This window comes from Heterodontus francisci, chromosome 44, assembly GCF_036365525.1.
Source record: "Heterodontus francisci isolate sHetFra1 chromosome 44, sHetFra1.hap1, whole genome shotgun sequence".
NCBI classification, from domain to species: Eukaryota; Metazoa; Chordata; class Chondrichthyes; order Heterodontiformes; family Heterodontidae; genus Heterodontus; species Heterodontus francisci.
In genome coordinates, this window is record NC_090414.1 from 17190316 (window position 1) to 17204010 (window position 13695).

Below are 13695 nucleotides of genomic sequence, written 5' to 3' on the forward strand. Positions count from 1 at the left end.
TGTTATATCTCACACCCCTCACTGTGACACTCTGATATACCTCACACCCCTTACTGTAACACTCTGATATATCCCATACCCCTCACTATAACACTCTGATATATCCCACAGCCCTCACTGTAACACTCTGTTATATCTCACACCCCTCACTGTGACACTCTGATATACCCCACACCCCTCACTGTAACACTCTGATATACCCCACACCCCTCACTGTAACATTCTGATATATCCCAGACCCCTCACTGTAACACTCTGATATATCCCATACCCCTCACTGTAACACTCTGATATATCCCATACCCCTCACTGTAACACTCTGATATATCCCACACCCCTCACTGTAACACTCTGATATACCCCACACCCCTCACTGTAACATTCTGATATATCTCACACCCCTCACTGTGACACTCTGATATACCCCACACCCCTCACTGTAACACTCTGATATACCTCACACCCCTTACTGTAACACTCTGATATATCCCATACCCCTCACTATAACACTTTGATATATCCCACAGCCCTCACTGTAACACTCTGTTATGTCTCACACCCCTCACTGTGACACTCTGATATACCCCACACCCCTCACTGTAACACTCTGATATATCCCAGACCCCTCACTGTAACACTCTGATATATCCCATACCCCTCACTGTAACACTCTGATATATCCCACACCCCTCACTGTAACACTCTGATATATCCCACACCCCTCACTGTAACACTCTGATATATCCCAGACCCCTCACTGTAACACTCTGATATATCCCAGACCCCTCACTGTAACTCTCTGTTATATCTCACACCCCTCACTGTAACACTCTGATATACTCCACACCCCTCACTGTAACACTCTGATATACCCCACACTCATCACTGTAACACTCGGAAATACCCTACACTCCTCACTGTAACTCGCTGTTATATCTCACACCCCTCACTGTAACACTCTGATATTCCCCACACCCCTCACTGTAACACTCTGATATATCCCACACCCCTCACTGTAACACTCTGATATATCCCACACCCCTCACTGTAACACTCTGATATATCCCACACCCCTCACTGTAACACTCTGATATATCCCACAGCCCTCACTGTAACACTCTGAAATACCCCACACCCCTCACTGTAACACTCTGATATATCCCACACTCCTCACTGTAACACTCTGATATATCCCACACCCCTCACTGTAACACTCTGATATATCCCACACCCCTCACTGTCACACTCTGAAATACCCCACACCCCTCACTGTAACACTCTGATACATCCCACACCCCTCACTGTAACACTCTGATATATCCCACACCCCTCACTGTAACACTCTGATATATCCCACACCCCTCACTGTAACACTCTGAAATACCCCACACCCCTCACTGTAACACTCTGATATATCCCACACTCCTCACTGTAACACTCTGATATACCCCACTCAACCTCACTGTAACACTCTGATATATCCCACACCCCTCACTGTAACACTCTGATATATCCCACACCCCTCACTGTAACACTCTGAAATACCCCACACCCCTCACTGTAACACTCTGATATATCCCACACCCCTCACTGTAACACTCTGATATATCCCACACCCCTCACTGTAACACTCTGATATATCCCACACCCCTCACTGTAACACTCTGAAATACCCCACACCCCTCACTGTAACACTCTGATATATCCCACACTCCTCACTGTAACACTCTGATATACCCCACTCAACCTCACTGTAACACTCTGATATATCCCACACCCCTCACTGTAACACTCTGATATATCCCAGACCCCTCACTGTAACACTCTGATATATCCCACACCCCTCACTGTAACACTCTGATATATCCCACACCCCTCACTGTAACACTCTGATATATCCCACACCCCTCACTGTAACACTCTGAAATACCCCACACCCCTCACTGTAACACTCTGATATACCCCACACTCATCACTGTAAAACTCGGAAATACCCTACACTCCTCACTGTAACTCTCTGTTATACCCCACACCCCTCACTGTAACACTCTGATATATCCCAGACCCCTCACTGTGACACTCTGATATATCCCATACCCCTCACTGTAACACTCTGATATATCCCAGACCCCTCACTGTAACACTCTGATATATCCCAGACCCCTCACTGTAACACTCTGATATATCCCAGACCCCTCACTGTAACACTCTGATATATCCCAGACCCCTCACTGTAACACTCTGATATATCCCATACCCCTCACTGTAACTCTCTGATATATCCCACACTCCTCACTGTAACACTCTGATATATCCCACACCCCTCACTGTAACACTCTGATATATCCCACACCCCTCACTGTAACACTCTGATATACCCCACACACCTCACTTTAACACTCTGATATACGCCACACCCCTCACTGTAACACTCTGATATACCCCACACCCCTCACTGTGACACTCTGATATACCCCACACCCCTCACTGTAACACTCTGATATACCCCACACCCCTCACTGTAACACTCTGATATACCCCACACTCATCACTGTAACACTCTGAAATACCCCACACTCCTCACTGTAACACTCTGATATACTCCACACCCCTCACTGTAACACTCTGATATATCCCATACCCCACACTGTAACACTCTGATATATCCCAGACCCCTCACTGTAACACTCTGATATATCCCATACCCCTCACTGTAACTCTCGGATCTATCCCATACCCCTCACTGTAACACTCTGATATATCCCAGACCCCTCACTGTAACACTCTGATATATCCCACACCCCTCACTGTAACTCTCGGATCTATCCCACACCCCTCACTGTAACACTCTGATATACCCCACACCCCTCACTGTGACACTCTGATATACCCCACACCCCTCACTGTAACTCTCTGATCTATCCCACACCCCTCACTGAAACACTTTGATATACCCCACACTCCTTACTGTAACACTCGGAAATACCCCACACCCCTCACTATAACACTCTGATATATCCCACACCCCTTACTGTAACACTCTGATATACCCCACACCCCTTACTGTAACACTCTGATATATCCCATACCCCTCACTATAACACTCTGATATATCCCACACCCCTTACTGTAACACTCTGATATACCCCACACCCCTTACTGTAACACTCTGATATATCCCATACCCCTCACTATAACACTCTGATATATCCCACACCCCTCACTGTAACACTCTGATATATCCCACACCCCTTACTGTAACACTCTGATATACCCCACACCCCTCACTGTAACTCTCTGATCTATCCCACACCCCTTACTGTAACACTCTGATATATCCCATACCCCTCACTATAACACTCTGATATATCCCACACCCCTCACTGTAACACTCAGATATACCCCACACCCCTCACTGTAACTCTCTGATCTATCCCAGACCCCTCACTGTAACACTCTGGTATATCCCATACCCCTCACTGTAACTCTCTGATCTATCCCACACCCCTCACTGTAACTCTCTGATCTATCCCACACCCCTTACTGTAACACTCTGATATACCCCACACCCCTCACTATAACACTCTGATATATCCCACACCCCTCACTGTAACTCTCTGATCTATCCCACACCCCTCACTGTAACTCTCTGATCTATCCCACACCCCTTACTGTAACACTCTGATATACCCCACACCCCTCACTGTAACACTCTGATATATCCCATACCCCTCACTATAACACTCTGATATATCCCACACCCCTTACTGTAACTCTCTGATCTCTCCCACACCCCTCACTGAAACACTTTGATATACCCCACACTCCTTACTGTAACTCTCTGTTATATCTCACATCCTCACTGTCACACTCTGATATATCCCATACCCCTCACTATAACACTCTGATATATCCCACACCCCTCACTGTAACACTCTGATATATCCCACACCCCTCACTGAAACACTTTGATATACCCCACACCCCTCACTGTAACACTCTGTTATACCCCACACTCATCACTGTAACACTCGGAAATACCCTACGCTCCTCACTGTAACTCTCTGTTATATCTCACACCCCTCACTGTAACACTCTGTTATACCCCACACTCATCACTGTAACACTCGGAAATACCCTACACTCCTCACTGTAACACTCTGTTATATCTCACACCCCTCACTGTAACTCTCTGTTATATCTCACACCCCTCACTGTAACACTCTGATATATCCCACACCCCTCACTGTAACACTCTGATATACCCCACACCCCTCACTGTAACACTCTGATATATCTCACACCCCTCACTGTAACTCTCTTATATCTCACACCCCTCACTGTAACACTCTGATATATCCCACACCCCTCACTGTAACACTCTCTGTCATACCCCACACCAAGTGGTACCCCCTCACCTAGGCCCGTTGGTGCAACCGAGGCCACCAGAATCGCCAGCTGTGTTTGCCTGCGTTCCAGTGCGATGCCCCCCGGTATCCATTGCCCCAGATCTTCCCTGCCACCCTCCCACTCAGGGGCCAGACAAGACAATGCTTTGGGGGAGAGGGGTCATGTTTAATTGCGAATCACCGACAGTTTTCAAAATTCACCCAATGGTACAGCACAAATGGAGTCCATTCAGCCCCTCGTGCTTCTACTGACTCTCAAGGCTGATGAATGCTAGCTGCCCCTCCCCCTCCCGCACAAATCCCCTCTCCCATAGCAACGGCAGGCAAAATGGCCGCCCAGCGCTGGCAATGCGGCGAAGTTTATGGCAATTCGTCCTGCTGGTTCTCTGTAAGAGGCAGTGGGGATTGTTCCCCCACTTCCCTCCTCCATGTTCCCAGTCGACCCCGCGGCCTAGACTCCCGGATGGGCAGTGTGGAGGGAGTGCTGCACTGTCAGAGGTGCCGTCCTTCGGATGAGACATTAAACCGAGGCCCCCGTCTGCCGTCTCAGGTGGGTGTAAAACATCCCACGGCCACTATTGAAAGAAGAGATGGTGGGGGGCGGGCGCGGTGGGGAGGGGGTGTGCAGGGGTGGGGGAGGGAGTTCTACCCCGTGTCCCGGGGACAATATCTATCCCTCAACCCAACATCACTGAAAAAAAACAGAAGAACGGAGTCACATTGCTGTTTGTGGGATCTTGCTGGGCGCAAAGTGGCTGCCTCATCTCCCAGTTCACAACAGGGACTGCACTTCGAAGGGACTTCAGTATAAAGCTTTTTGGGACAGCCTGAGGTTGTGGCAGGCGCTTTGTAAATGCAATTCTTCACAGGCAGCAGGTGAACATGAACTGTGCAGCTGACTGCTGGGATTTATGAGCACCCCACGAGTTTTATACGGGGCTTGATTGGGTAATAATTCGGCAAGTGCAAATACACACACACACAAGTGCCTATCCTGGGAAATTTAAGGCTTGCAAGCCAGACAGAAACAGCCTTGACAGTAATCACACACACACACACATACACACAGACACACACATCTGCACACACACACAGACACATGTACACACACTCACACACAACACACACATATATTTTTGGGGAGGTGGTGGCGTAGTGGTAATGTCACTGGACTAGTAATCTAAAGCCCAGGCTAATGCTCTGGGGACATGGTTTCAAATACCCCCACGGCAGACGGTGAAATTTGAATTCAATTCATAAATCTGGAATAAAAAGCTAGTCTAATGATGGCCATGAAACCATTGTCGATTGTTGTAAAAACCCATCTGATTCATTAATGTCCTTTAGGGAAGGAAATCTGCTGTTCTTACCTGGTCTGGCCTACATGTGACTCCAGACCCACAGCAATGTGGTTAACTCTTACATGCCCTCTGAAATGACCTGGCAAGCCACTCAGTTGTATCTAACCGCTACAAAGTCAATAAAAAGGAATGAAACCGGACAGACCACCCAGCATCGACCTAGGCACTGGAAACGATAATGGCAAACCCAGCCCTGTCGACCCTGCAAAGTCCTCCTTACTAACATCTGCAGGGCTTGTGCCACAGTTGGGAGAGCTGTCCGACAGACTAGTCAAGAAACAGCCTGACATAGTCATACTCACCGAATCATACCTTACAGACAATGACCCAGACACCACCATCACCATCCCCGGGTATGTCCTGTCCCACCGGCAGGACAAACCCAGCAGAGGTGGCGGCACAGTGGTATACAGTAGGGAGGGAGTTGCCCTGGGAGTCCTCGACATCGACTCCGGACCCCATGAAGTCTCATGGCATCAGGTCAAACATGGGCAAGGTAACCTCCTACTGATTACCACCTACCGCCCTCCCTCTGCTGATGAGTCAGTACTCCTCCATGTTGAACAGCACTTGGAAGAAGCACTGAGGGTGGCAAGGACACAAAATGTACTCTGGGTGGGGGACTTCAATGTCCATCACCAAGAGTGGCTCAGTAGCACCACTACTGACCGAGCTGGCCGAGTCCTAAAGGACATAGTTGCTAGACTGGGTCTGCGGCAGGTGGTGGGGGAACCAACAAGAGGGAAAAACATACTTGACCTCGTCCTTACCAATCTGCCTGCCACAGATGCATCTGTCCATGACAGTATTGGCAGGAATGACCACCGCACAGTCCTTGTGGAGACGAAGTCCCGCCTTCACATTGAGGATACCGTCCATCTTGTTGTGTGGCACTACCACCGTGCTAAATGGGATAGATTTCGAACAGATCTAGCAATGCAAAACTGGGCATTCATGAGGCGCTGTGGGCCATCAGCAGCAGCAGAATTGTACTCAACCACAATCTGTAACCTCATGGCCCGGCATATCCCCCACTCTACCATTACCATCAAGCCAGGAGACCAACACTGGTTCAATGAAGAGTGCAGGAGGGCATGCCAGGAGCAGCACCAGGCATACCTCAAAATGAGGTGTCAACCTGGTGAAGCTACAACCCAGGACTACTTGCATGCCAAACTGCGTAAGCAGCATGCGATAGACAGAGCTAAGCGATCCCATAACCAACAGATCAGATCTAAGCTCTGCAGTCCTGCCACATCCAGCAGTGAATGGTGGTGGACAATTAAACAACTAACCGGAGGAGGAAGCTCCACAAATATCCCCATCCTCAATGATGGGGGAGCCCAGCACATCAGTGCAAAAGAAAAGGCTGAAGTATTCGCAACAATCTTCAGCCAGAAGTGCCGAGTTGATGATCCATCTCGGCCTCCTCCTGAAGTCCCCAGCATCACAGATGCCAGACTTCAACCAATCTGATTCACTCTGTGTGATATCAAGAAATGACTGAAGGCACTGGATACTGCAAAGGCTATGGGCCCTGACAATATTCCGGCAATAGTACTGAAGATCTGTGCTCCAGAACTTGCCGCGCCCCTAGCCAAGCTGCTCCAGTACAGTTACAACACTGGCATCTACCCTGCAATGTGGAAAATTGTCCAGGTATGTCCTGTACACAAAAAGCAGGACAAGTCCAACCCGGCCAATTACCGCCCCATCAGCCTACTCTCAATCATCAGTAAAGTGATGGAAGGTGTCATCAACAGTGCCATCAAGCAGCACTTGCTTAGCAATAACCTGCTCAGTGACGCTCAGTTTGGGTTCCACCAGGGCCACTCAGCTCCTGACCTCATTAAAGCCTTGGTCCAAATCGAATACTCTCCACTTGCCTGCATGGGTGCAGCTCCAACTACACTCAAGAAGTTCGACACCATCTGGGACAAAGCAGCCCGCTTGATTGGCACCCCATCCACAAACGTTCACTCCCTCCACCACCGACGCACAGTGGCAGCAGTGTGTACCATCTACAAGATGCACTGCAGCAACGCACCAAGGCTCCTCCGACAGCACCTTCCAAACCCGCGACCTCTACCACCTAGAAGGACAAGGGCAGCAGACGCATGGGAACACCACCACCTGCAAGTTCCCCTCCAAGCCACACACCATCCTGACTTGGAACTATATCGGCCGTTCCTTCACTGTCGCTGGGTCAAAATCCTGGAACTCCCTTCCTAACAGCACTGTGGGCGTACCTACCCCACACGGACTGCAGCGGTTCAAGAAGGCAGCTCACCACCACCTTCTCAAGGGCAATTAGGGATGGGCAATAAATGCTGGCCTGGCCAGCGATGCCCACATCCCACGAATGAATGATAAAAAAACACAGACTCACACACACATATACACACACCTTCACATGCAAACACACATGTACACATACTCAGTCACACACACATACACACATCCTCCATCCCAACACATAGATCAGATGCTGAAATTGATACTGCAGTTTTATGTTTATGCTGTTTAAATTGCCCGGTGCTTCGATGCGATAAAGGTCTTAACTTTTTTTTTTGTCTGTAATTTACTGTGATTTCCTTGCAGGCCCCAGTCATAAATTTATGAATTTAGCACGGGAATGAGACCGCAACTGACAGCTTTATACCCCGGCTTCGAAATGCATCTTGGCTGCATTCTCCTACCAAGCCAGCTCCAGCTGTATAATATCCTTCATTAAACAATAACTACAAGTTGAATTTATCTGGTGCCGTTAACACAGTAAAAACGTCCCCAGGGTGCTTCACAGGAACGTTATCAAACAAAATTTGACTCCGAGCCACATGAGGAGATATTAGGGACAGGCGACCAAAAGCTCGGTTAAAGGGGTCGGTTTTTAAGCAGCGTCTTAAAGGAGGAGAGAGAGAGGCGGAGAGGTTTAGGGAGGGAGTTCCAGAGCTTTGGGCCACCCAGGCAGCTGATGGCATGGCCGCCAATGGTGGAGCGATGGGAATCGGGGGGGGTGGACAAGAGGGTGGAATTGGAGGAGCGCAGAGATCTCGGAGGGTTGTGTGGGGCTGGAGGAGGTTACAGAGATAGGGAGGGGGGGGAGGCCCTGGAGGGATTTGAAAACAAGGAAGAGAGGTGGCTCATGAGGTAGTAGAGTCATAGATAGATACAGCACTGAAACAGGCCCTTCAGCCCACCGAGTCTGTGTCAGCCAACAACCACCCATTTATACTAATCCTACATTAATCCCATATTCCCTACCACATCCCCACCCATTCTCCTACCTACCTACACTAGGGGCAATTTACAACGGCCAATTTACCTATTAACCTGTAAGTCTTTGGCTGTGGGAGGAAACCGGAGCACCCGGAGGAAACCCACACAGTCACAGGGAGAACTTGCAAACTCCGCACAGGTAGTACCCAGAACTGAACCCGGGTTGCTGGAGCTGTGAGGCTGCGGTGCTAACCACTGCGCCACTGTGCCGCCCAAGCAGTAGATGCATTGGTGTTAATGTTCCAAAAATCACTAGATTCTGGAAAGGTTCAAATGTAACCCCTCTATTGAAGAAGTGGGGGGGGGGAGGCAGGAAATGGGTAGCTATAAGTCAGTTAGCTTGATGTCTGTCAAGGGGAAGTCGACCATTCAGGAAGCTATAGCTGGGCACTTAGAAAAACTCAAGGTAATCGGGAATAGCCAGCATGGTTTTGTGAAAGGATAATCATGTTTAACCAATTTATTGGAGTTCTTTGATGGAGTAACATGTGGTGCGGATAAAGGGGAGCCTGTTGACGTATTGTACTTGGATTTCCAGTCGGCATTTGACAAGGTGCCACATAAAAGGTTATTGCGCAAAGTAGGAGCTCATGGTGTCGGGGGGGGTAACATATTAGCATGGATAGATGATTGGCTGGCTGGCAGAAAATAGAGTATGTGTAAATGGGTCCTTTTCTGATTGGCAGGACGTGACACGTGGAGTCCTGCAGGGGTCTGAGCTAGGGCCTCAACTTTTTACAATTTATATCAATGACTGAGATGAGGGGAGCGATCAGTCAGGGGAGCAACGGAATAGTCAGGGGTAAGGTCGCAAAGGCATGGATGAGGGTCTTACTTAATTACAGGCCAATCACTGCCCTCCGACACCACTCAGGGAATGGAAATCACCCCGAATGCAACCCCTACCTCTCCATTCAGATCACTCCAGCCCTGCTGCAGGATATGAGCCTGTTGGCGAACACTCCCGGTGCAGAGGAAGCAAAGGAACTCAAGGAGGTAATTCAGCCCCTCTAACCTGTTCCGACATTCAATCAGACTATGGCCGATCTGTGTCTTAACTCCACCCTCCCCCCCCCCCGCCCCCCCGCCACCCCCGGCCTTGGTCCCATAACCATTAATCCCCGCACCCAACAAAAATCTATCAATCTCACTTTCGACATTTTCAATGGACCTCCCCTCCGCCTCAGCCTTGACAGCTTTTTAGGGGAGAGGGTTCCCGATTTCCACCACCCCCCCTTTGTGTGAAGAAGTGCTTCCCGACATCACCCCTGAACGGCCCTGGCTCTACGTTTAAGGTTCTGCCCCCTTGTTCTGGACTCCCCCCCTCCGACCAGAGTAAATAGTTTCTCTCTATCGACCCGATCGAATCCTTGAATCATCTTAAACCCCTCGATTAGAATCACCCCCTTAATCTGCTACACTCGAGGGAAGCGCCCCTCCTCGACCTCCGTCCCCTTTCGAAAGGGCATTCGTTTTCGGATGAAAAAGACAGATGCACACCAAGCAGTTATTAAGCAACTTCGGATGGGAGGCAATATTAAATGGGAGCCAGTGAGTTCCGTGCTGTGAGTTAGAAATGATTAGATTAGCCAAGCCACTTTATTAGGTTTGTGGCCAGGGGTGATCTACGATGTGGCTTGATTCTTTTTGTGATGGAGAACACTATGAGGTTTGTTGCACCTCCGAATATTATCTTGGGAGTCAGAGTTCATTATAAATGCACGCAGGAAACATGACGGCACTACTTTGTGACTGTCACAGTGACATTAATGTGTCCAGAAATCTCCCGATCGCAGTCTTGAATCTACTCAACGGCGGAGCACCCTGGGGTGGAGAATTCCGAAGATTCACAACCCCCCCCCCCCCATTAACCCATATAAACCCAGTCACATTCCACATAGTGCAGTCTCCTCATCTTCCCTCCGAGCTTTGTATCGCCAGCAAGCTTAGATATATTGGACTCGGGCTGTTTGTTTAAGCCAATGATGTAGGGTCCGGGGAAGTGGGGATGGGTTTATATATCACACTGAGAGTAACTTGGCATGGGATGGTCCCTCGACGTTGCCCCGTCTCATGGGACAGGGCTGGTATGTAAGGAATCGGGTAGCGCAGACTATCCGGGGGCTAAAGGTACAGCCTGGTATCAGTGGTTGTTGCTGAATATGAGGACGGTCTCCGGGTTAGGTGGTGGACTGTGTCCCGCCAACAACACCGACCTGCATTTATCTGGCGCCCTGAATGGGGAGTGAAACGCCCCAAGGCCCTTCACAGGAGCATTATCGAACAATATTTGACCCCCCCGAGCCGCAGAAGGAGATATTAGGGACAAGGCGAACCAAAAGCTCGGTCAAAGAGGTCGGTTTTTAAGGAGCGTCTTGAAGGAGGAGAGAGAGAGAGAGAGGCGGAGAGGTTTAGGGAGGGAATTCCAGAGCTCGGGGCCCCCCAGGCAGCTGAAGGCACGGCCGCCAATGGTGGAGCGATGGGAATCGGGGGAGAAGGTGATGGGACCGTGTAAACTCTACCGGTGTGGTGCTTTTCAGTGGTCTGGTTTGGAGGGGGTGTTAAGGTGGTGATAGGTTTCTGTGTCCCCACTGCATAATAGCATGCTGTAAAGGACAGGTAGATCCCAGGGTCTGAGCTGAGCTTGCTGATGGCAGCCTGAGGAGAGCAGGGTGGGGGGGAGGGGAAACAAACCAGCCACTCCCCGATCGTGAGCAAGTTAGTCTTGGATCAGGTCAGGCTGGGCTGCGATGCCCCTCCTTAGTTGACCAGCCCACACTGATCCCATCCCTATCCCGACTGCCAAACCTTTCCCAGCAAGAGTCACAGGATAGTGATCAGAAGCAGAAATTACTGCTGATTGTACTCCACAATGGGCAGTATACCTAGGGTCCACTGAACAAATCCAGGTTCACCACCCATTGCCTGAGGAGATTGAGACAATTATCATCCCAGTAGTCCCAGTGCAGTAGTGAGGGAAAAGCTGCACTATCAGAGGGTCAGTACTGAGGGAAAGCTGCACTGTCGGAGGGTCAGTACTGAGGGAAAGCTGCACTGTCAGAGGAGTCAGTACTGAGGGAGTGCTGCACTGTCAGAGGGTCAGTACTGAGGGAGTGCTGCACTGTCAGAGGGTCAGTACAGAACGATGTTCTGCACTGTCGGAGTGTCAGTACTGAGGGAGTACTGCACTGTCGGAGGGTCAGTACTGAGGGAGTGCTGCACTGTCAGAGGGTCAGTACTGAGGGAGTGCTTGCACTGTCAGAAGGTCAGTACTGAGGGCAGGCTGCACTGTCAGATGGGTCAGTACTGAGTGAGGACTGCAATGACGGAGAGGCAATATTGAGGGGAAAGCTGCACTGTCGGAGGGTCAGTACTGAGGGAGTGCTGCACTGTCAGAGGGTCAGTACAGAACGAGTTCTGCACTGTCGGAGGGTCAGTACTGAGGGAGTACTGCACTGTCGGGAGGGTCAGTACTGAGGGAGTGCTGCACTGTTAGAGGGTCAGTACTGAGGGAGTGCTGCACTGTCGGAGGCGGGCAGATACTGAGGGAGTGCTGCACTGTCAGAGGGTCAGTACTGAACGAGTTCTGCACTGTCGGAGGGGTCAGTACTGAGGGAGTACTGCACTGTTAGAGGGTCAGTCCTGAGGGACTACTGCACTGTCGGAGGGTCAGTACTGAGGGAGTACCTGCACTGTCGGAGGGTCAGTACTGGGGGAGTACTGCACTGTCGGAGGATCAGTACTGAGGGAGTGCTGCACTGTCGGAAGGTCAGTACTGGGGGAGTGCTGCACTGTCAGAGGGTCAGGTACTGAGGGAGTACTTGCACTGTCAGAGGGTCAGTACTGAGGGAGTGCTGCACTGTCGGAGGGTCAGTACTGGGGGAGTGCTGCACTGTCAGAGGGTCAGTACTGAGGGAGTACTGCACTGTCAGAGGGTCAGTACTGAGGGAGTGCTGCCCTGTCGGAGGGTCAGTCCTGGGGGAGTGCTGCACTGTCAGAGGGTCAGTACTGAGGGAGTACTGCACTGTCGGAGGGTCAGTACTGGGGGAGTGCTGCACTGTCAGAGAGTCAGTACTGAGGGAGTACTGCACTGTCAGAGGGTCAGTACTGAGGGAGTACTGCACTGTCAGAGGGTCAGTTCTGAGGGAGTGCTGCACTGTCGGAGGGTCAGTACTGAGGGAGTGCTGCACTGTCAGAGTGTCCTGAGGGAGTACTGCACTATCGGAGGGTCAGTACTGAGGGAGTGCTGCACTGTCAGAGGGTCCGTACTGAGGGAGTGCTGCACTGTCAGAAGGTCAGTACTGAGGGAGTACTGCACTATCGGAGGGTCAGTACTGGGGGGAGTGCTGCATTGACAGAGAGCCAATACTGAGGGAGTGCAGCACTGTCAGAGGCACTGTCTTTCAGATGAGACTTCGAACCGAGGCCCTGTCTGTCCTCTCCGGCGGATGTAAAAGATCCCACGGCCACTATTGGAAGAAGGAGTGGGGTGGGGGGAGGGTGCGGTGAGGGGAGTTCTCCTCGGTGTCCTGGGGCCAATATTTATCCCTCAACCAACATCACTAAAAACAGGTTCTCTGGTCTTTATTACGTTGCTGTTTGTGGGATCTTGCTCTGCCCGTTTGCTGCATTCCAACAGTGTTGAA

At 50.4% G+C, this 13695-nt stretch overlaps 1 protein-coding gene across 1 annotated transcript in view; it reads right to left on the reverse strand.

The window, feature by feature from the left end:
- LOC137355989 (neurexin-2-like) overlaps positions 1–13695 on the reverse strand; it is a 1490911-nt gene that overhangs the window by 137909 nt on the left and 1339307 nt on the right. Inside the window, exons 20-21 of the mRNA XM_068021690.1 lie at positions 11572–11707; positions 4419–4553 (exon numbers count right to left, since the gene is read on the reverse strand). Coding sequence (XP_067877791.1) covers positions 4419–4553; positions 11572–11707 — 271 coding nt within the window. The remainder of the gene's footprint in view (positions 1–4418; positions 4554–11571; positions 11708–13695) is intronic.